Source organism: Saccopteryx bilineata, chromosome 2 (assembly GCF_036850765.1).
Source record: "Saccopteryx bilineata isolate mSacBil1 chromosome 2, mSacBil1_pri_phased_curated, whole genome shotgun sequence".
NCBI lineage: Eukaryota > Metazoa > Chordata > Mammalia > Chiroptera > Emballonuridae > Saccopteryx > Saccopteryx bilineata.
In genome coordinates, this window is record NC_089491.1 from 310,681,771 (window position 1) to 310,703,122 (window position 21,352).

Here is a 21,352-nt window from a genome sequence, read left to right on the forward strand (position 1 = left end):
TATCTATCCCCTAGGATGTGGTTACATTTACTATCTTAGGAGTTTTTACGACTTCCTTATCTCAAGGACTCCTCAGCTCCTAGCCATCCTGGGAGTCTAACGACTTCCCTATCTCAAGGACTCCTCAGCTCCTAGCCATCCTGGGAGTCTGGGCTCATCTGTTTACTGGACTAGTTCCTTTGAAGTTATTTCCAAAGCCCATTAATGTATTTTATGGCTTTTATTCGAATGTCACAGTATACACAGTGTTACATCATCATCTGTGCATGCGCACATGCTGCCATATCATCCTACAGAAACTGGGAGGGTTTTCCTTTTATTTGGTGCAGATTTCACATTTCTATCGTCTTTTGTTGCTTTCCTGTGACCTATCAAAAGTGCATCATGACTTTACGGACACACTGCAGTAATTATATCACATGGAATAATATTTGTGATGGTAATGATAGCTAATACTTACCAAGTGCTTACCATGTGCCAGATACTATTCTACAGTCATTTTTAATTTGTGTGTGTGCACGCCTGTGTATGTGTGATAAAGAGCGAGAGACAGACAGAGACGGACAGGAAGGGAGAGAGATGAGAAGCAGCAACTCATAGTTCTGGCACTTTAGTTGTTCATTGATTACTTCTCATATGTGCCTTGATCCATAGGTTCTAGCTGAGCCAGTGACCCCTTGCTCAAGCCAGCGATTTTGGGCTTCAAAGCAGTGTGACCTTTAGGCTCAAGCCAGCAACCATGGGGTCATGTCTATGATCCCATGCTCAAGCCGGGGACCCCACACTCAAGCCGTATGAGCCTAGACGCAAGCTGGTGACCTTGGGGTTGCAAATCTAGGTCCTCAGTGTCTGAGGTCCATGCTCTATCTACTGTGCCACCACCTGGTCAGGCCTATTTTTACAATATCGACATGTACTAACTCATGAACTAACTTAGTCCCTGACTTGCTTCCATATGGCAGATACCATTGTTCCCTTATCTTTTGGAATTATATTGAGCACACTGGGACTCTTAGGATGCCAGGCTCAAGAGAATAAGGTTCAGAGAGAAAAGAATTATTTCCCTCTTCTTACTATTTTTATTTAAGGCTCACCTTCCAAATTCTTTTTTCTTATCTTAGAATCTTTCATTTCAGGATTTGACATTGAAATAGCCATTCTCTTGACAGGAAGCCTCACCACCTACTGACAGGATATAATCCTACTTTGTTCATAACTGGTGAGAAGCAGGGAGAATCTGAAAACATAATTGTTCATTAGCAGTGCATAAACCATAGCAGGGATTGTTTTCTTATATTTCAAAAATTGTAGAATTATGTCTTTATATTTGCAAATAAAAGCTTTAGAATTTTTTTTGGTACATAGTGAATTTATTCTAATTTTCATTTTTATTAGCTCGAAAAAGTTTCCTCTGTTATATCTTTGATGGTAGGATTCACTTGTCCTGTCTCTCCTTGAGGAGCACCAATAGCTGTGTATGAATTTCTATTGCTTTCTCTTCCTATCTGTTATCTCCTCTCCAATAATTTTCATTATCTTATTCTTCTTCTTGGAATCCTGGGAGCATTTTTGATGTTTATTCTTTACAAAATTGATTTGGTTTTATGTGTTGCTAATTCTGCTATTTATTCTTCTTAATTCTGCCGAGGCATTGTTTGCTAACTCTGCCAGCTTCTTTTCCAACTCAGTTTATTATCTTATTATTTTGTGTTTTATGGAGTCCATGTTTTTTTTTTTTAATTTTTGAGAGTGCAAAACATTTTAAGCTTGCTTTTTTCCCCTTAAGTAAATATCTTTTGAAAATTTGCTATTCTTTTACTTTGGTGTTCATTGTTTGTTTTCTTCTTATGTCTATGGAACCTTTCATAGACTCCAGGTTATTAACAATTTCTTTGTTGTGATTTTCTTTTTCTGTTACTCATGTGTAAAGATATGAGTCTTACCTGTCTTCAGTATATGTGTAGGACTTAATAGATACAATAATTAGGTCAACAGAATTTTTAAAAAGTCAAGAAGGGTCTTTGACTACTGGATAAGTAAATACCTAAAAAATATTTAAAGGGAAGACAACTAGTTTGTAATTCAAGAAATAATATATAATTGTTCCAGACTTGAGGTTCTGATCTGGGAGACATTAGAAATGTCCATATTTTGTTGTAATGTCAGAACACCTCTTGCCATTCTGTCTGCTTTAAAGATATGACTGAGGACTTTTTTTTTGTTACATCGTATTCTGTTGGTTCAGCTCATTTACATTTATTTTATCTCATCTATTTTCTGTTGGTTTTATCAGTCTAACTCAATTCTAGAGGTGCCTCATACTTTCTTCCATCTGGTCAGTGTGGAGATGATAACGGTAGCAAATGAAAAAGAAAAATGCACCTGGATGATTTAGAATAAATGAACAGTTTTCAGGAAAGTTGAGTATTACAGAAAAATAGAAGCTAGAGGAAAATAAAAAAGAACTCAAAACTCTGTTTTGGCCAATGAACTCATGAGCAGATATCCTTGGCTGAGGGCTGCCCTCATAGTGGCAATTGTAAAGCAATCTGGAATTTGCATTACAGGTATCATTTAATGTTCAAATCCTGCCTACTTCAAAGAAACACTTGGAGCAGATTGCATTACATATCATACATATAATGAAATCATTAGAAAAAGAAGAAAGGAATCAAAATTGATGTCTTTAACATATATCTTGCTCTTCTGTAGTTTATTCTTTCCAGAGTAATTGCAGTAGTCTAAGAGAAAGTGACCAATAAAATACAATGGTATTGACAGTATGTGATTTCTAAAGTTAAGTCATAAAACACATTGAAACTTCTGCCTTGGTCTCTTGGATCACTTGATCTGAGGGAAAACAGTCACCAACTCTTGAGGACCCTCAAGCAGGCTCATGGAGAGGAGGACCAAGTGGAGAGAAACTGATTTGCCAGTACCAACTTGCTAGTCATGTAGCATGAGAGTGATTGGATCCTCCCTCCACCCCCAGTGTGAAGTCTCTGTAATGGTAGACCCTGTTAATCTGACTACAACATCATGAAATATGCCAGGCTGTTCCAGAATTCCTGACCTGTTAAAACATGCTTATTGTCGTGTTAAGCCACTAAGTTTTGGAGTGATTTGTTAAACGGGAATATATAACTAATACACAAATCATTACAAGTGACACTTTTACTAAATATTTGGATGGCATAGCCTGTGCTCTATCCTTATAACCTTTGATTTTCCTCTCTTCACCACTCACTGTTCAACTGTTAGGTTTTTGTTATAATTACTGTAAATGGATAATACTAGATCCTATAACAGATAATTCTTGAGACCTCAGAGGATTAATAACTGTTTATTTTTTTATTCCTTGTTAATTTCAAAGGCCCAATTAATGGGAATAGGCAGGGGCTGGGGGGCATTCTCTAATCTACAGTTATTCAAAGACTCTGTCATCTTCAATTTATGGCATCCAAGATTGCTCTGGGTGATGACATTCAGCAATTCATACAAAAATCTCTTTTCCTTCCTTTACTTATGGCAAAGCAAATCTGCTTTACTTCAGGCCTGGAACAGCTGAGACCTTCAGGGAACCTCTTTCTCAGACATATTTCTATGTAATGTCAGCCTGCTGTGGTGTTGGGGCATGCTTAGCCAATTATCACCTGCCTGCCCTAGGAGATGACTTAGTAGTCATTCATTAATTCATTCACCAAAAATTATTATGTTCAAAGCACTGTGCTAAGTGATGAATTTCAGAGATATATAGGATGAAATCTCTGTCCTAGAGTTTTCTTTCAGATATAAGGGAGAACACAAGAAGTAAGTCAATTTGGTAAGTGCTATAATAGAAATGCTTAGAAATACTGAGGGGGTCACAAAGGAGGGACCAACTGACTTTGTCTTGGGAAGATTGTGAAATTTCATAAAGAAGGAGACAACTGAGCTGAATCTTGGAGGATGAGAAGGAGCTGATCATAGAAAAAAAAGGACAGCACAGAGTCCTGAAGAATATGGAGTTTATTCATCATTATGTGATAGGCCTGTTCATATTGAGGGCCAGCCAATGATGGTAAAAAGATGGTATATCAGGAGCTTGCAAGCAATAGAGATAATTTTGGCTATATTAATTTTTCTTTTCTTTTTTTTTCTTTTCACGAGACAGGGACAGACATGAAGGGAGAGAGATGAGAAGTATCAACTCCTCTTATATGTGCCTTGACCAAGGGGCTCCAGCCAAGCCAGTGACCCCTTGCTCAAACCAGTGACCTTAGGTTTCCAATCAGCAACCTTTGGGCTCAAGCCAGTGACCAATGAATTATGTCTATGATCCCACCCTCAAGCTGGTGAGCCTGTGCTTATTAAGCTGGATGAGTCCAAGCTTAAGCTGGCGACCTTGGGGTTTTGTACCTGGGTCCTTGGTGTCCCAGGTTGATGCTTCATCTACTGCATAAAAAATGAAACTCTGAGGTAGCTTAGCAAATTGAAGGGAGGCTGATGAACCAAAATCTGGAAAAAGAGGATTAAAGCATCTTCCAGAAATCTAGGAAAGGGGGAATTAATTATGAGTCTTTTCAGGGACTTCTGTTAAGATAAATGAATTTCAACCAAGTTTTTATCTCTCTGTTACTCCACTCAAGAGGCACATTCCAGCCTAACCTGTGGTGGTGCAGTGGATTAGGTATCAACCTGGAACGCTGAGGTCACCAGTTCGAAGCTACGGACTCGCCCGGTCAAGGCATATACAAATGCTTCTCTCTCCCTCTCTCTCTCCTCTACTCCTCTTTAAAAATCAGTAAATAAAATATTTAAAATAAATAAATAAATAAATAAATTTCTCTTAAAAAAATATGGAGATTCCAGGGAGAAAGTGTATAATTGGCCATTTGAATAAAAAAACCAAACCAAAACAAAACAACAACAACAAAAAAACCCACAAGAAACACCAACAACAAAAAACTCTGATCTACAACCAGGGGAAGCTGGACAAATATTACTAAGAGTTACACTGAGATGATGTTCAACTGGGGAAGGCTGTTTTCCCTAGGTAAAAATTGAGACGCGATTATAGAAAAAGGGTGACTAGATTCTGGGGAGGTGAAACAGATATGTTCTATACATGGCCTGAAGTCAGTTACAAGGGCTTTCTAAGTCATGTTAAAATATTTAGAATTTATTGGGTAAGCAATGAAGAGCCATTGAAGAATTTGAAGCAGAGATGACATGATAAATTCCAGGCAAAATCATTTGGTTTATATTAAGTTGCCTATTTATTTTTTTATCTGTAATGAATAATTTTAACTCTTCCTACAGTTCTCAGTCACATGGAATAGAATAAATCCTGTTCCTTAGCCTCTTCCCATAAGGCCAAATAAGTATATGTACTTTTTAATTTTTCTCGAGGTTTGTGTGAGCAAAGGAGGGATCAAATCTCAAATGACAAGGAGAGTTTTCATGTTCTCCTCTGTTTCATGTTTCAGATACTCCTTTTTTTCATCCAGATGTGTGCTGGGTTGACTTGTACTGGCTTGTAAACATCATTTGCTGAATATCCTGAAATTTTGTAAGCTAGTTGTTAAGTACAGTCATTATTGATAAATTGCATAAACTTAAAAAAATGAAACCCAAAGGTAATAAATATCAAAACCTCTGCAATTCTTAATTATTTTACCCATGCTTTTGAGATTATTTATATTTATTATATGGTAGAAATATTTTATAATGTTATGCTCCTGCACATCTCATCTTTGTACCAAGGAAATTGGCAAAACTGGAGCCTCTTGACTCTGGAAAGAGCTGGTTGTTAAATATTTACCAGCATACTACTGCCCCCCTCACCACACCCCAGTCTTCTTGTTCTCTGACTTTTTAATTTCAAAGGAAGAATAACTAGAAACGGGAAGATTCTTCACAGTCTATCTTGGGTGACAGGTCAAAAGAAAACACAAAGATCACAAAAAGTCAAGTTAGTTTTATTTGTTTGTTACAATCTAACATGTGACTATTAGCTCTGACATAAGGATGTGGAAGATTGGAGAGTTCAGGACATAATCCCAATAATGGCTCTCTCCTTTACCAGAGATTTCCCCAGGAAGTTTGTCATGACTGTGTTTTTTACCTGAGTCTTTATTAATCCTATTTCATAGATGAAAAAATTTACAGAAAAAGAGAGTGGGGTCATCTATTTTTCCCTTCAGGAAACTTTATGAATTCTTCCAGAATTCTCTTTGTCTTCCCTGGAGAACTTCCAGAAGACAGCAGGGCATGAGTTTACAATATATTCCATTTCTCCCTGTTGCCCACTTCCACAGAAGAACACCACTCCTTCCCAGCTTTGGGAGCTGTAATGTATAGGGCAGTGAAGAGTGCCCTGTCTTTCATAAAAATCTTTCTTCCCTCTTGTCTAACTGAGAAACCTAGAATTTTGTTTCCCTTTTCTCCTTCCTTCCCAATTACATATTTAATACAGTACAATAATTATAAGAAGGGAAAGTTTTCCTGACTATTTCACTATCACTTCTAGGCACACACTTACTTCACTTCACAGGTTGTATTTATGTTCACAGGGTTTCCATCCAACTAGGCAAAACAAACCCTTTGTTAACTTGGGTTGTGTGATCATGTTCATACAACATGCATAGAGGAATAATTTGGGGTCAGAGGAAGGAGAGGAGGAGGTAGCGGGAGTAGGATGAGAGATGCTGTGTGTGTGGTACACTTGTTCTTTCCCTCAGCATGCTCTAATGACCCTTTTCAGGAACTCATGAAGAGTAGCATCTGTAGCAGCCTTGCCCCAGGCCTTCCACATGGCTTAGACTGAAGGGTGCTGCATGCAGCTTTTTTAGATTTCATAGATTAACTCCCTTCTGCCAGGAGTCAGAAACTGTTTCAGGGACTAGTACATCTCTACACATAAGACAGTGGTTCTCAAAGTGTGCGCCAGGGCACACTGGTGCACCCTAGAAGATTTCCAGGTGTGCCCTATGGTATTTCAGAGAAATATGTGCCTGTTGGGGACCAAAATACCAACAGGGTTTTTGCAGTTTAGATTTTTGGAGGACAGAAGTTGGGGAATTGACTGTAAGCTGACAGTTTGCCCAACCCCCCAACCTCACTTGCCTGACTAGGTTGCAAAAGGCTGTTAAGCTGTGATGCTGGATTGTCTACACTACCCCCCATGTTCCCAGGAAAGACTGAAGGCGAGTTTCTTCTATCCTTTGTTTGGTGTAAAGTTAAGATGATATGTATGGTGGGGGTTTTCTGCACTCAACACAATTAAGAGTAAAAAGAGAGAAATTCTTCAATATATTGATGAGGAAATGAGAGTTTACCTTTCAAATATAAATATATGCCCAAACATTGAAGAAATTGCTAGGACACATCAGGCTCATGTTTCTCATAAACACAAGAATGAAAAAACTTACCACATTCGTGCCGGGACCTGCCAAATTTACTAAATCATACTAAGAATGTATCTCTCTATATAAAAAGATAACATTTTATCTTTTTAAAAATATTTTAACCCCTCCTTTTTATGAATTCTAAAAAAGCATAACTCAAAAAATGTAACAAAAATGTTTTTTAATGTCAGAATAAATTTAATTTTGTCAAATTTATTTTGTTTAATTACCATAAAAGCACACTTGGACTTTATATTTTTTTCTTTAATATTTGACTTAATTATAACATATTTCTCAGAAATTTGTATATAGTGCACCTACAATTATTTGTAGGATTTTAAATGTGCCCTGACTTCAGAAAGTTTGAGAACCACTGCCATAAGACCTAGTAAGCTGAGTAGCTGCAACAGCACCTTCAGGAATGCATTTTTGAATGATTAGAGATGTTCTTTTTTGTAGTGTAATTCTTAGAAGTTCAAGACTACAGAAATGTTTATCTTTCCCCTCATTTACTTCTTTTACTTTTCTTATTGGTTCACTTTATACCAATATTTTATTCAACAGTGTGGATATGTGAAAGTGATGACTGTCATTGCTTCAGTACACATTTTATAAAAATGACTTCTGACCAGTTTGGATAAGGCCTCCTTTACTTTCCTTCATGTTCAAATTAGTGAGTTAAAGAAAACCCACTTATTTCTTGTAGTATGTGCATAGTGTTTCCTGGGTATTATTTTACTTTACCTATCTTATGATACTCCCCCAGTTAACTGAGGGAAAATTGTCAGATGGAATAGATATGTGACATCTTGGGGTTCCCAGAGCTGACAAGAAACAACCAACACTACTGACTTGAACTTCATTGCTTTTTATGGGAAAATCTGATCCCCAGGTCTCATTGACCTTCAGGAATATTTGTCTAATTCTGTGTTGGATGTTTCACCTGTGTGGCAAGTGATACGTTGAAAAGCAGATAGGCCTTTATATAATGCCCCAAATGCTAGGCATGGGGATTACTGAGCCAGGCTTGAAACTTTCTAAATAAACTTTGAGTAACTCTGTTCCTCCTGGTCACAGCTCTCCCCTGATGGAAGTGCTATAACTGCTATTAATCAATTAGACCTTTTCCTCTGGAGGGAGCAGCACTTTTTACGTCCTGCTGTCTAATACTTTTTATTGATAAGCCCATGTGCCATAAGGATTAGTCTAACAACAGAAGGACAAGGAGTAGGATCTAAAGCTGGAGCTAATGGAGCTGGGGGATCGTAATCTAGAGTCAGTCATAATTATTTGCCTCAAAACAGATACTGGCCCTGGCCGGTTGGCTCAGTGGTAGAGTGTCGGCCTGGCGTGCAGAAGTCCCAGGTTCGATTCCCGGCCAGGGCACACAGGAGAAGCACCCATTTGCTTCTCCCCCTCTCCCCCTCTCCTTCCTCTCTGTCTCTCTCTTCCCCTCCCGCAGCCAAGGCTCCACTGGAGCAAAGATGGCCCGGGCGCTGGGGATGGCTCCTCGGCCTCTGCCCCAGGCGCTAGAGTGGCTCTGGTCGCAACAGAGCGACGCCCCGGAGGGGCAGAGCATCGCCCCCTGGTGGGTGTGCCGGGTGGATCCCGGTCGGGCGCATGCGGGAGTCTGTCTGACTGTCTCTCCCCTTTCCGGCTTCAGAAAAATACAGAAAAAAAAACAAAACAAAAAACCCCAGATACTAAGAGATCCAGTTGTAGAGAGAGAGTAAGGGCCTCCATGAGCACAGAGTTGCTTGTGAATGGAAGCTGGCAACAGTTGTGTGACAGCTTAAGATGGGGCATGGAAGGCCCTGGCCAGTTGGCTCAATGTTAGAGCATCGTACTGGCATTTGGATGTCCCGGATTCTATTCTTAGGGCACACAGGAGAAGCACCCATCTGCTTATCCACCCCTCCCCCTCTCGCTTCACTCTCTCTCTCTCTTCCCCTCCTGCAGCCAGAAGCGAGTTGGCCCCAGGTGCTGAGGATGGCTCCATGGCCTCTACCTCAGGCTCTAGGAAGAGCTCAGTTGCTGAGCAACAGAGCAACGCTCCAGATGGGCAGAGCATCACCCCCTAGTAGGCTTTCCGGGTGGATCCCAGTCAGGGCACATGTGGAGTCTGTCTCTCTGTGTCCATGCCTGTCACTGAATTAAAAAAATAAAAAATAAAAAAGATGGTGCACAAAGAGACATTTTTAAAAGGGTGAAAATAGTTACCAATCTATCCCAGACATTTCTCAAGGTCAAAGAGTCTCAGGTTCCTTCTAAACATATTCAAGATTCTGTTTTGAGTCTTCCCTGAGAAAAGTAATCTCTGGAGTATCTATTCTGCACTAAAAAACTCATCAGGCACATGGGAAGGGTCAGATGAAAAGCATCCAACTGCCCTTCTTCCCGGTCTCCCTGCTGTCAGAAGAGCCTTTCAGGAAGTGGCACTACTCAACAGGCTCCAGGTTTGGCAACCAACTCATTAATCCTCATGATACCCCTGGAGGTAAGTAGGTGACTATCTCTTGTCTGTAGACAAAAAACTGAGATTCAGAGAACTTAGGGGATGATAATAACACAGCTCCTAAATGGCAGAAAGAAAATCCATGTCCCTTGATGATTGTGTCTGTTTCTTCCAAAAATAGGCTTCCTCTTTTCTTGGGAAGGTTGAGGGAAAATGTCAACTTCCATGGTGGCAGTGTATATAGAGTGAAGCAGGATGCTGATTTATCCAAGCAAATACATTGACTTACATACTTGTGGCTCAGGAGAGAGACCAGAAGCTGTCCCTACATCACTCCAACAGCTTGTAAACAGCACGAGCAGTTTCCACTTAGAACAGTGCCCCCCCCCCCCCTTTTTGTATTATGTCCTAGTTGAGATAGACATGTTGTCCTTTATCTGGAAAGAACAGAGCTGCTCTCAGGCTCTGAATTTGTGTTTTCTTAAAATTGGTCTTTAAGAGCAAAACTGTAGGAGCAATAGTGTAGCCATTATGCATTGTCTGGTTCTCAGGCCTGGAAATTTGTTACTTCTCTAACCATAATGAAGAAGGTATGGAATAGTGTAGGCTGCAAGGGGAATATTCAAGCAGTAGCCAGAAAGTAACATGTTATAAGATAAATATCTATGTTCTATTCAGTGCTTGATACATTCCTTCACAGAAAGTTGATCACTTTGGATGAACATAGGTAAAATATATTTTAGGCTTTCTCTTTTAAAATGTAAAATTTCCCTGGAGTAATTATTTTTTAAAACATTTAAACTTAAATTTTATTTATTTTTATTATTTATTGAGAGAGAGAGAGAGAGAGAGAGAGAGAGAGAGAGAGAGAACAGGAGAGAGAGAGGGTAAGAAGTATCAATTTGTAGTTGCTTTCGCTTTAGTTACTCATTACTTACTTTTCTTACATGCCTTGATCAGGGCCCAAGCCAGTGTCCTTTGGTTCAAGCCAGTGATCTTGGGCTTTTCAAACCAGCAACCTTTGGGCTCAAGGTGGTGAGCTTTGGGATTGTGTGGACAATTCCTTTGCTCAAGCCAGTGACCTTGCGCTGATGAACCAGCACTCAGAGCTGGAGATAATGGGGCTTCAAACCAGTGACCTCAGCATTCTGTACTTTATCTACTGTGCCACTTCCAGACAGGCTTTCCTGGAGTAATTATAAAAAAATCAGACCTTAGAGTGAATTTAATTTTTAGATTCCTCTGCTTTAGAGTGGGGCATCAAGAAATAGGGATATTGTTAAAGGGGAGACATGGTTTTAGAGGAGGCTTTGCTCTGGGATGAATATTTTAAAAGGAAAGTGATAACCAGAGGGCAGCACAAAGGATATGCATACTTTAGGATGATGCTGGTTGTGGGGAAGATAGAATGAAGGCAGTTTTTCTGGGTACCTCTTTTGGGTCCCCTGATTATCTCCTGTCCAAATCCCTGCCATGTCAACTTGGTTTCTATCCTAACTACCTTAGTCTTAGCATTGTAATTTATGAAGCATAACTTTAGTTTAGATGAACCGTGTTGGTGACCACTGATGATTTCAATTGAACACTGACTTTCTCCCTCTGCTCTTAGCATTGATTGGCTCTAGGTAAAACTGCTCCCTGTGTAAAACATGCACTTGTTACCTGAGTACTTGTTACCTGGACCCAGTACTTGAGGATTATTGGCTGTGGGAATGAACAGAGACCTTTGAGAATCCTCTTGTCCCCTTTAGTCTCTACATCCCTTCCAGGAACGAAGCCTGGCCTGGGACTGAACTTTGGGACCCTGGCAGTTTGGACTTAGCTTTGTAAGTGATTCTCCTTAGTGTCACTTTAATGGGCCTTCCTGGAGCCTGAGAATTGACTCTCCGTAAGGCAGGTCTGTGGCCATGTAGACTGGCTTAAATCTGGGCTTACTCCCTGTTCTGATGAAAAGAGGCTGAGCACTGATGTTGGAAGCTAAGAGAAAAAAAAAAAGCAGCCTTCTTTGCTTCAAGGAAGTATAATGCCAGGCCTAAAAACCTTTTTAGTTCACAGGGAGAGGATCTGAAGTCTAGCATTCTTGCTCTGATGGTGACCAGGGCAGAAATTCCAACAATAGGATGGATGTAATTATGTCAGAATCCAGATGCTGCAGTGACTCAAAAGAAAGGACAATGAGAACACTGGGTATCTCCTGGACTAATGATTTCAACTGAACACTCCAAAATGGTGTGATGGGGTTTGGAAGCCACAGAAACAAGTTGAAACCATAAACAGTCTGACCAATACCATAGGAAAGCTGGGCTCGCTAGTGTAAGCTGACCTTGCAAATTGGTGCCTCATGGGTTAAACTCGGCTCACATATATTTTATTTGGCCCACATAGCATATTTAAAATTTAGTTGGAAATACTAAAAATATTATAAATTTCACTTAAATGTTTGCATTTCTGGCATCTCTTGAAAAATCAGATGGCCAGGTACCACTATCTGAACAGGCCTCACCAGTTGAAATCACCAGCCGGTATCCTATAGGTGTTTGTGTTTGGGATACCTGATATAGGGTCAAATAATGCCCTCTAGGGAAGGGCTGGGGTGACAAAGTACAGCTGAGTTAGTGGGCTTGAGGTAACACTAGTAAAAAGCTATGAGGCAATCATAACTCTGATCAGGATTTCTATGAAGAAATGGGGACTAAAGCAGAGTCCCACAGCCATTGGGGTGAAGGGGCCCAGTAATCATATGAGACTGGAAACTTTGATGGGACACGGGATTTGTCTTGGTATCCGTTATATATAAGAAAGATAGTTTCCTACTTATACAGCATACACTGTTTCACTGCACACCTCTCTAATGAGGGGAGGGACAGAAAGCTCAAATCATGTTGGCATCATTTCCTTTCATCTTGCCCTATGCCGGGCTCGGGAATCTTTTTGGCTGAGAGAGCTATGAACGCCACATATTTTAAAATGTAATTCCGGCCCTGGCAGGTTGCCTCAGTGGTAGAGCATCGGCCTGGCGTGCAGGAGTCCCGGGTTCGATTCCTGGCCAGGGCACATAGGAGAAGCGCCCACCTGCTTCTCCACCCCTCCCCCTTTCCTTCCTCTCTGTCTCTCTCTTCCCCTCCCGCAGCGAAGGCTCCATTGGAGCAAAGATGGCCCAGGCGCTGAGGATGGCTCTGTGGCCTCTGCCTCAGGTGCTAGAATGGCTCTGGATGCAACAGAGCGATGCCCCAGAGGAGCAGAGCATCGCCCCCTGTGGGCATGCCGGGTGGATCCCGGTCGGGCACATGGGGGAGTCTGTCTGACTGCCTCCCTGTTTCCAGATTCGAAAAAATGCAAAAAAAAAAAAAATTAAAAAATGTAATTCCGTGAGAGCCATACAAGCACCTGTGTACATTACGCATTATCCAATAAAAATTTGGTGTTGTCCCAAAGGACAGCTGTGATTGGCTCCAGCCACCCACAACCATGAACATGAGCGGTAGGAAATGAATGGATTGTAATACATGAAAGTGTTTTATATTTTTAACGGTATTATTTTTTTTTAATTAAAGATTTGTCTGAGAGCCAGATGCAGCCATCAAAAGAGCCGCATCTGGCTCGCGAGCCATAGGTTCCCGACCCCTGCCCCATATGTTAGCTCATGTGTCTTCTTGTGTTCTTAGGCACCACTTCATATGGTTAGATCATCTGACCTAGCCCGACTGCTGGCTTTACTCAGCCTGCTTAAGGGTCTGATGTCGGAACCGGTAAGCTCTGGACACAAGTAAGTCACCTTCTCAGTTGGTAGCCTTTGCTTTGACACCTTCTCAGCCTGCAGCTCTTCTTTCTCACCCTCCTTCCCCACTCTGGGGGTCTCTACGGGTTTCTCCCCCTCCAGCATTGCTGTGGGCTCCAGCCCTTCTGTGCTCACTCTGTCTGCTTCCTGCCTCTTCTCAGCCACCTCAGGGTCTGCTTCTTCTTCCACTGGTTGCTCCTCTTCCTCCAGTTCCTGTGCTCCCACCTGAGCGTAGGAAGGCAGTGTTTCTTGGTAAGCCCCAGACAAGTCCCCTAAAGGCCCTGTGCCCACTTTCTCCTCAAACTGACTGAAAGGCTTAGCAGAAAGTGGGCTGGTCTCCACCATGCCGACCTCAGTCAAAGGGAAATAATGGGACACGATTTTCTCCTCTTCTAGGAGCTGGTAGCCCTTGGCTTTCTGGATGGAGGAGACAGCAATGGAATGGAGGGACTTTTCAGGAATCTCCCCCAGTGGCTGCTCTATGGGCCTCTTGAAGGCAGACCTGATCCTCTTCAGGCCCAGGTGGCTCATCTCCAGAATGTTGAGGAAGAGGGACACAGAAGCCACAGACAACATGAACAGGATGAAGATGGTTTTCTCAGTGGGCCGAGACACGAAGCAGTCCACCACGTTGGGGCACGGCCACCGGCTGCAGCGATAGAGGGGCAGGATTCGGAACCCGTACAGGAAGTAGTGGCCCACTATGAAGCCCACCTCAAAGAGGGTCTTGAAGATGATATGGCAGATGTAGGTCCTCAGCAGCGTCCCCTCCAGCCGGAACTTCTTGGTGCCTTTGCTGCTGCTGCTGCTCTTCTTGATGCTGCTCTGGTCGGCGGGGAGCGGCACCCTCTCTCCACCGCTGCCTGCCGCCTGTTGGCACAGCTCCTCCGCCTCGCGCTCCTTGCGCTTCTCCTCCATGCGCACGTGGTGCACAGCATGGCCCACGTACACCAGTGAAGGCGTGGAGACGAAGATGATCTGCAGCACCCAGAGGCGGATGTGGGAGATGGGGAAGGCCTCATCGTAGCAGACGTTCTCGCAGCCTGGCTGCTGCGTGTTGCACACGAAGTCGGACTGCTCATCTCCCCACACAAACTCTGCGGCCGTGCCAAGGATGAGGATCCGGAAGATGAAAAGGACAGTGAGCCAGACTCGGCCAATGACCGTGGAGTGCTCATTCACCTCCTCCAAGATGTTCCCCAGGAAACTCCAGTCGCCCATTTCTCACCAACCTGGAGGCGGGAGGAGGTAAAAGCTGAGCTACCACAGTGCAACCCTGAGTCTCTGCTAACCCTTGGGGTACCTCTCCTTTCTGAATTTCTGGAACAGTCCATGTGTAAACAGTACCAAATGAGTGCTTCCTCTAAGCAGACTATGACTAGGGGACAAAAGAGGCATAAAAGAATCTACTTGCATTAGCTTTCTTATCTGTAAATTAGATGTAATGGTAATACTTGTTATCAGGCACGCCACAAGCCGTCTAAAAAGATAAATATGTGTATAATTCCATGAACTCCACCCAAAGTACAGATTCATTGTGGACCATAAATAGAAGTCATGGGTACATGGAATTAAATCAAGATCATAAGCAGAACTAAGATTCATGAAGCATAATATTAAGGTTCATATACCATGAGTGTCTGAGCCCCAACAAAATTTTTGTACATATGAAATTGTAGCCATCTTACTTTTGACTCTGTTGAGCTATAGTTGTATATTTGAAGGGAAGTGGAAGGAAACATATTTATTAAATACCTACTTTGTGATGGACCATTGACATTATATCATTTCATTTAATTTGGTCCTGATAGACTATAATCTTCACGAGGATATGAACCATACCTGTTTAACTTACAGCTATATACTCAGTGCTCTCAGAGTCCAGCAAATAATGAAAGCTCAATAAGTGTTTGTTAACAAACTTGTTTCCAGCGTCAGAGAAAACAGGCTCAGAGAGGTTAGAAGAATAGTCTATAATAAACTAAATAACAGCAGATCTGTCTGCCCGATTCCGAAGGCTGGGTCTTTTCCACGATGCCACTGAGATATACTGCTTGGGATTAGAGCTACACAGTTCTTGAACGGTGTCACTGAGATATACTGCTTGGGATTAGAGCTACACAGTTCTCTGAACGGTGCCACTGAGATATACTGCTTGGGATTAGAGCTACACAGTTCTCTGAACGGTGCCACTGAGATATACTGCTTGAGATTAGAGCTACACAGTTCTCTGAACGGTGCCACTGAGATATACTGCTTGAGATTAGAGCTACACAGTTCTCTGAACGGTGCCACTGAGATATACTGCTTGGGATTAGAGCTACACAGTTCTCTGACTCCTTTATCTTAATTTAGGTTTTCTTTCCACCAGGTTGAAATCGGGAAACCTTTCTTAGTAGTTTTACAAATTGAGAGCAGTATTTTTAAATTCTTACTACTTTTTTAAGCCCAAGGAATGGGTAGAGTGCTTTGGGAAGGAATCGTGTTATAGAATGAAGAAGGTCCACTAGGACACTTTTAATGTCCCACACAATGAAATTGTTGGGATCTATAACATGTGGTTCTTTTGACAAAGCTAAAAATTAATCTGTAAAAACAAAAAACAACAACCATTAAATGTGATAGTAGATAATCCCCTAGCAACAGCAATGACTAATGTAAATGGGGTGGAAATGGACAGGAATGATGTGTGCAAACTGGGTCATTCATCCAGTGCACACCTGTTGTGCAAGCTGGTACCTGATGATGGCCCATGACAAAACTTCCACCTCAGTCTAAGACAGATGTTCCTCCAGCTTGGACATCTCTAGAGTGTGGCATTTAGTCATTGCTGCACTTAGACCAGGGCAAGAGCCCTTCTGAGAGATGCTGCTCTGAGCTTCTGCCAGCCATGTCCTACCCTATAGGATTGAGAGTCACATGGGGACAAAAGAATATGCCTGTTGATTATTTAAAAATATTTTTAAAATTCATTTTACAGGGAGTGGGGGGAGAGAGAAGTATCAATTCATAATTCACTTTAGTTGTTCATTGGTTGCTTGTCATATGTGCCTTGACCGGGCAAGCCCAGGGTTTCGAATCAGCGACCTCAGCATCCCAGGTCTACGCTTTATCCACTGTGCCACCACAGGCCAGGCACCTGTTGCTTTTAATGACAGAGATATTTGTTAAACACCTGAATGAGTGATGAAAAGTGATATTTTAAAGTAGGTGTGATTTTCATCTTTAGGAGAGGATAAACAAAATGGCATCTTAAAGCCTCCTTCCAACCTGTGGTTTGGAGTCTGGCCAGAGAGTACTTGGTACCAACACTGATTGCAGATATGAATGATACCCAACAAATGCTCTCAGGATACACACAACAGCTATCTGCTTCTTGTTGGAGAGCAGAAAGCATAGCTCTTCTTGGACCCCCAAAACTCCCAATTATGTGAGGGCATCCACCAGTAGCTCCTTTCCTTCTGGGAAGCTGAGAGCAGCTGTGGCCGCCCAGCCTTGCCTCTCGCATTGGGAAGAGTTTAGAAACGGGGAATGGAGAGTGAGAGAGGGTCCTCTGCTCAGAACCAGCGGTTCAGACTCTCAGTTGCATGCATCTAGTTATAATTCTGCTGCTAACACTCCTCGATTTATGGTTAAATCTAGTGCTTGCCCTGTAACAATGGCAGCCATTCACACTATCTTCCCCCCCAAAACGGGAAATATCACAATCAGGTAAGCAGTCTAAGCAAAAATCCTATTGGTGGTAGAACCAAAATAACAAAACAAAACAAAACAAACCCCCCTCCCCCAGAATTTCTTATCAAATAGTTAATTCTAACATTCATTTTAAAACAACAACCATGTAATTTACTCCTATATGTTCAAGTTTGGCATTAATGTATACTAAATCTAGTGTTGCTAGTGTCTTAGCCCCATTGATTCATCAACTCAGTTTTGAAATCTTACGTTGTACTGTATTAGTCCTTTGGGATTTCTGTGTGCATTTAACTCATGTACCCACATGAATGTGTGCGGCAAGCACATGCTCTCAGGACTGTATGCTCCTTTAGGATCAAAAGCTTTCAGTCTTGAAAGCTTTGACTGTATGCTCTCAGTCTTGTTTTGCCCCTTTAGGATCAAAAACCTTCAGAGGGTAGATACCATTTTGTCTTCATCTCCCACGAACCATCATAACACAGAACAAAGACCATTACAGAGTGGGAGCTCCACTGACACCAGTGGATAGGACGAACAGTAATCATCTAAAATCTGAAATTTTCAGTCCCTGAATACATGTAATACCATGATTACTTAGAGCCTAGGAAACTCAAGTCCTCACTGCTGATAGCAGTGGGGAGATGGGGGATTTGTAAAGAAATGGCAAAACTAGAAAGGGATAGTAAATTGATCCAAAACTTACAGTTTTGAAACATTGTTTTGTATAACCTCAAACGTGATTGTCATGACACATGGCCATGACACATGAAGACCCTCCTGACTATCCCATTTGTAGTTTCCAAACTCAAGCCGGACAGGCTACCCTGCAATGCTAGGGTTGAGTGGTTTTCTTTTGTTGTTTGTTATGTTTCATTTTTAAAAGTCTATTTACAGTGTGTCTTGTAACAATGGAAGGAGAGAAACTGTAACTTAGGACAAAATCTTTTTAATTCCATGCCATTGAAACAGGCCAACTATGTTGTTAAGGAGAGAAGCCTTAGAGGTGCTGAGGCAAAGTGCCTCAGGTCTCCTGATGTCTCATAGTAAAATTAGACTTTAAAGGAAGTCAGAGCAAACTGTTCCACAAACTGTTCCCACTCTCAGGAGCAGCGAGAAATCTAAACTCAAAGAAGAATATTTTTCTTCTCTTGTTCAAAGATGCAATTCTGTTTTCTTTTGCTTGTGAAAATTTAGTGAACAGATTAAAGATGGAAACTAAACTGTAAAGTTCAAGATTCCAACCCCACGGCATCCACCAGAACATTTCAGAAGGGGATCCTGGTTTTAGGTAATGATTAAAATAGCACCTTAGGTTTGGGTAGCCTCCATCTATTTATAAATTATATACTCTTACGTATCTTATTTCAGTCCTCATAACATCCTGTGAACTAGGTCAGTAATTCTCACACCTGGATTTCACAGACTAGTATGATAACAACAACAACAAAATAGGGTGGCCAACATAGGGCCGCAAACTTATGTTTCCAAGTGAGGACATAAAAATAAGAAACGTAAATCACTAACTATAACTACTGTTTGTATTCACCATCATTTCATAAAAGGGGAATTTTAATACCACAAAACTAGAAAGAACATAATTTCAGAATGAAGACAGTCCTCTAACCAAACACATTTAACTTGATGAAAAATTTACTGCATCGTTTACTACATCATTCTCACATTTTTGTCATAGGCTGCTGAAAAATTCATTTGGACCGAAACTGACAGGTCCACAGATGGGTGTTTGAGAACTAGTAAACTAGGCATTACCAGCCGCCATTACCAGGTAGGGAGACAGACTAGGAGCTGGCTCAGCTAGTGAGGGCAGAGGTGGGCTGTGGGCCCTGATTTTCTAGCAACAAGCCCAGGTCAGTTTTCAGTACAGCATAGATTTCTCCTGGCTTTGAAGAGGCAGAACAATGCATACATATCCGTGTTAACAGGCTCCCTAAAGGATAAGATGGCTACTTACCATTCTGGTTGGTAAGGGACTGTAAATATGCCTCCGGTCATGTTTCTAGAGCAGCCACTTAGCCAACAGCTCCCATAGAGAGTCAACAGAACCTACTCCCAGGATGAGGTTTATAGTTCCTAGCCAGAGCGATTCCTGTGATCCATGAAATTCCCCAACATCAAAAATGCGGAACATGCACTACAGCCACAGCACTCAGTAGTTCTTATATCACTCCCATTGTTGAGTTTGAGTGGAAAAGTGTAAAACTGTTACATAAACATCAGATACTTAGTTTAGGTCCCTCTGGATTCCTGGGAGCATGTTAATTCGTTCTGAAAAAATGAAAAGACTTTTAAAAAATCAAGTTTTAGTTAGAATCTGACCATCTCTGAGATTCTTTCCCCCCATTCCTACATTCCTTTTCCTTCTACACCTCTGCTAACTCTTTGGCCAATTTCTAAGAGGGTCTTCAGAATTGAAGTCTAAATCTAGCCATCCCAACCCAAGACTGAACATTAGTGGCAACATTTTTTCTTTTGGAGAAGCCTAGAAATGGCCCTTAGATTGGGCTGGGAAAGAAGTGGGGATGAGAGTTATGGAGTGGGGAGGTGGGAAAGCTACAGACTAATAATATCACTCAAAGAGAACTTGCCAATAGGAGTAGGGTCCCCCGGAGAAATATGTGCTCTCTTTCTCACTTGGCGCTCAGCAGCAAAATGGCAACTTTGGCCTTTTTCATTTGGCACCTAAAAGCCCACCTCCCACTTCTCTACCACACCCCTACTGTGCTGCACGACTGAGCAGATATGACTGGATTGGTCCTGATGGGTAGGTTTTACTGTCCAGCAATATATTAAGCTCCCAGCCAGACAGCTTTGATGAAGGGAGGGATGTTTGGAAAACAATAGGAGAGAGAGAATGGGAGAGCTATATTGGGCACTGAGGGGAGGAGGGTGAGGGAAAGCTGATGTGGGAAAGCTCGGACAGGGGCTCCTGCAGCTATTAAAAGTTTCTTTTAGTGACAGACAGGCTGTCTACAACTGGGAACCTCTTGCCTCTCTCCAGGGGCATGAGACCAGGTGTATTTCTCAATGTCTCATTATCAGCTTAGAGAATCTTACGGATGTAGGGATAGTTAAAGGTCACCTGTGTGCATCCTTCTGCTCTGAGCCAGACTGTGCTAAAGCCACCCCAGGGAGAAGTTGGTATTTTTTCTAAAGGACAGTATTTTATTCTTTGTTGGTGGTTTGTTCTTGTGCCTCATAACTTTTAGCAGGGAAGTCTCCCTCTTTGAAAGGAGTCTTAATACTCCAAAGAATTCTGGCACCATTTGTCAACGTAATAACATTTCCCTCCTTGTTTTATTCATAATTACCAATGCTTTTGAGTCCTGACTAGTTAGCTCAGTTGGTTAGAGCACCATCCTGAGACATCGAGGTTGAGGGTTTGATCTCTGGTCAGGGCACATATGGGAAGCGATCAGTGAATGCAGAACAAAGTGGAACAACAAATGAAAGCTTCCCCCACCCCTCCTCTCTCCGTCTTTCTAAAAAGATATCAATTAAAAAAAAAAGAAAAGAAAAATAAAAATAAACTTTAAAAATGTTAAAAAAAAAAAAAGAAAAGAAAAGAAATAAAAAGCTTGAATGGTCGGTAGATGAGGAGCTTCTGTTTTGGCCTCTTCCACTATGCCTTAAGAAAAAATACTTTTGGCCCTGGCTGGTTGGTTCAGTGGTAGAGTGTTGCCTGGCATTTGGATGTCCCAGATTCAATTCCCAGTCAGGGCACACAGGAAAAGTGACCATCTGCTTCTCCACCCCTCCCCCTATGCCTTCCCCTCCCACCCCGCCTCTTCTCCTCCTGCAGTCATAGCTCAATTGGTTCCAGCACATCAACCCCAGGTGCTGAATACGGCTCCCTGGAGTCTCAGCCTCAGGTGCTAAAAATAGCTTGGTTGCAAGCATGGTCCCAGATGGGCAGAGCATTGACCCTAGATGGGGTTTGCTGGCTGGATCCTGGTCAGGTGGCATGCAGGAATCTGTCTATTTCCCCTCTTCTCACTTGGAAAAAAACCCCCAAAC

General features: G+C 41.9%; 1 protein-coding gene across 2 annotated transcripts; it reads right to left on the reverse strand.

The window, feature by feature from the left end:
- Positions 1-13,392: 13,392 nt before the first annotated feature.
- On the reverse strand, positions 13,393-19,988 carry GJA8 (gap junction protein alpha 8). Of its 2 annotated transcripts, XM_066255182.1 has the most exons (3): positions 19,924-19,988; positions 19,290-19,603; positions 13,393-14,853 (listed from the first exon to the last, which is right to left on the reverse strand). In XM_066255182.1, the coding sequence occupies exon 3, from the start codon at positions 14,840-14,842 to the stop codon at positions 13,517-13,519; it is 1,326 nt and encodes a 441-aa protein (XP_066111279.1). In that variant the 5' UTR covers positions 14,843-14,853; positions 19,290-19,603; positions 19,924-19,988; the 3' UTR covers positions 13,393-13,516. The 2 variants fall into 2 exon arrangements, with proteins under 2 accessions (XP_066111279.1, XP_066111278.1); XM_066255181.1 differs by lacking the exon at positions 19,290-19,603 and having other exon boundaries at positions 19,924-19,980.
- Between the last annotated feature and the right edge of the window lie 1,364 nt (positions 19,989-21,352).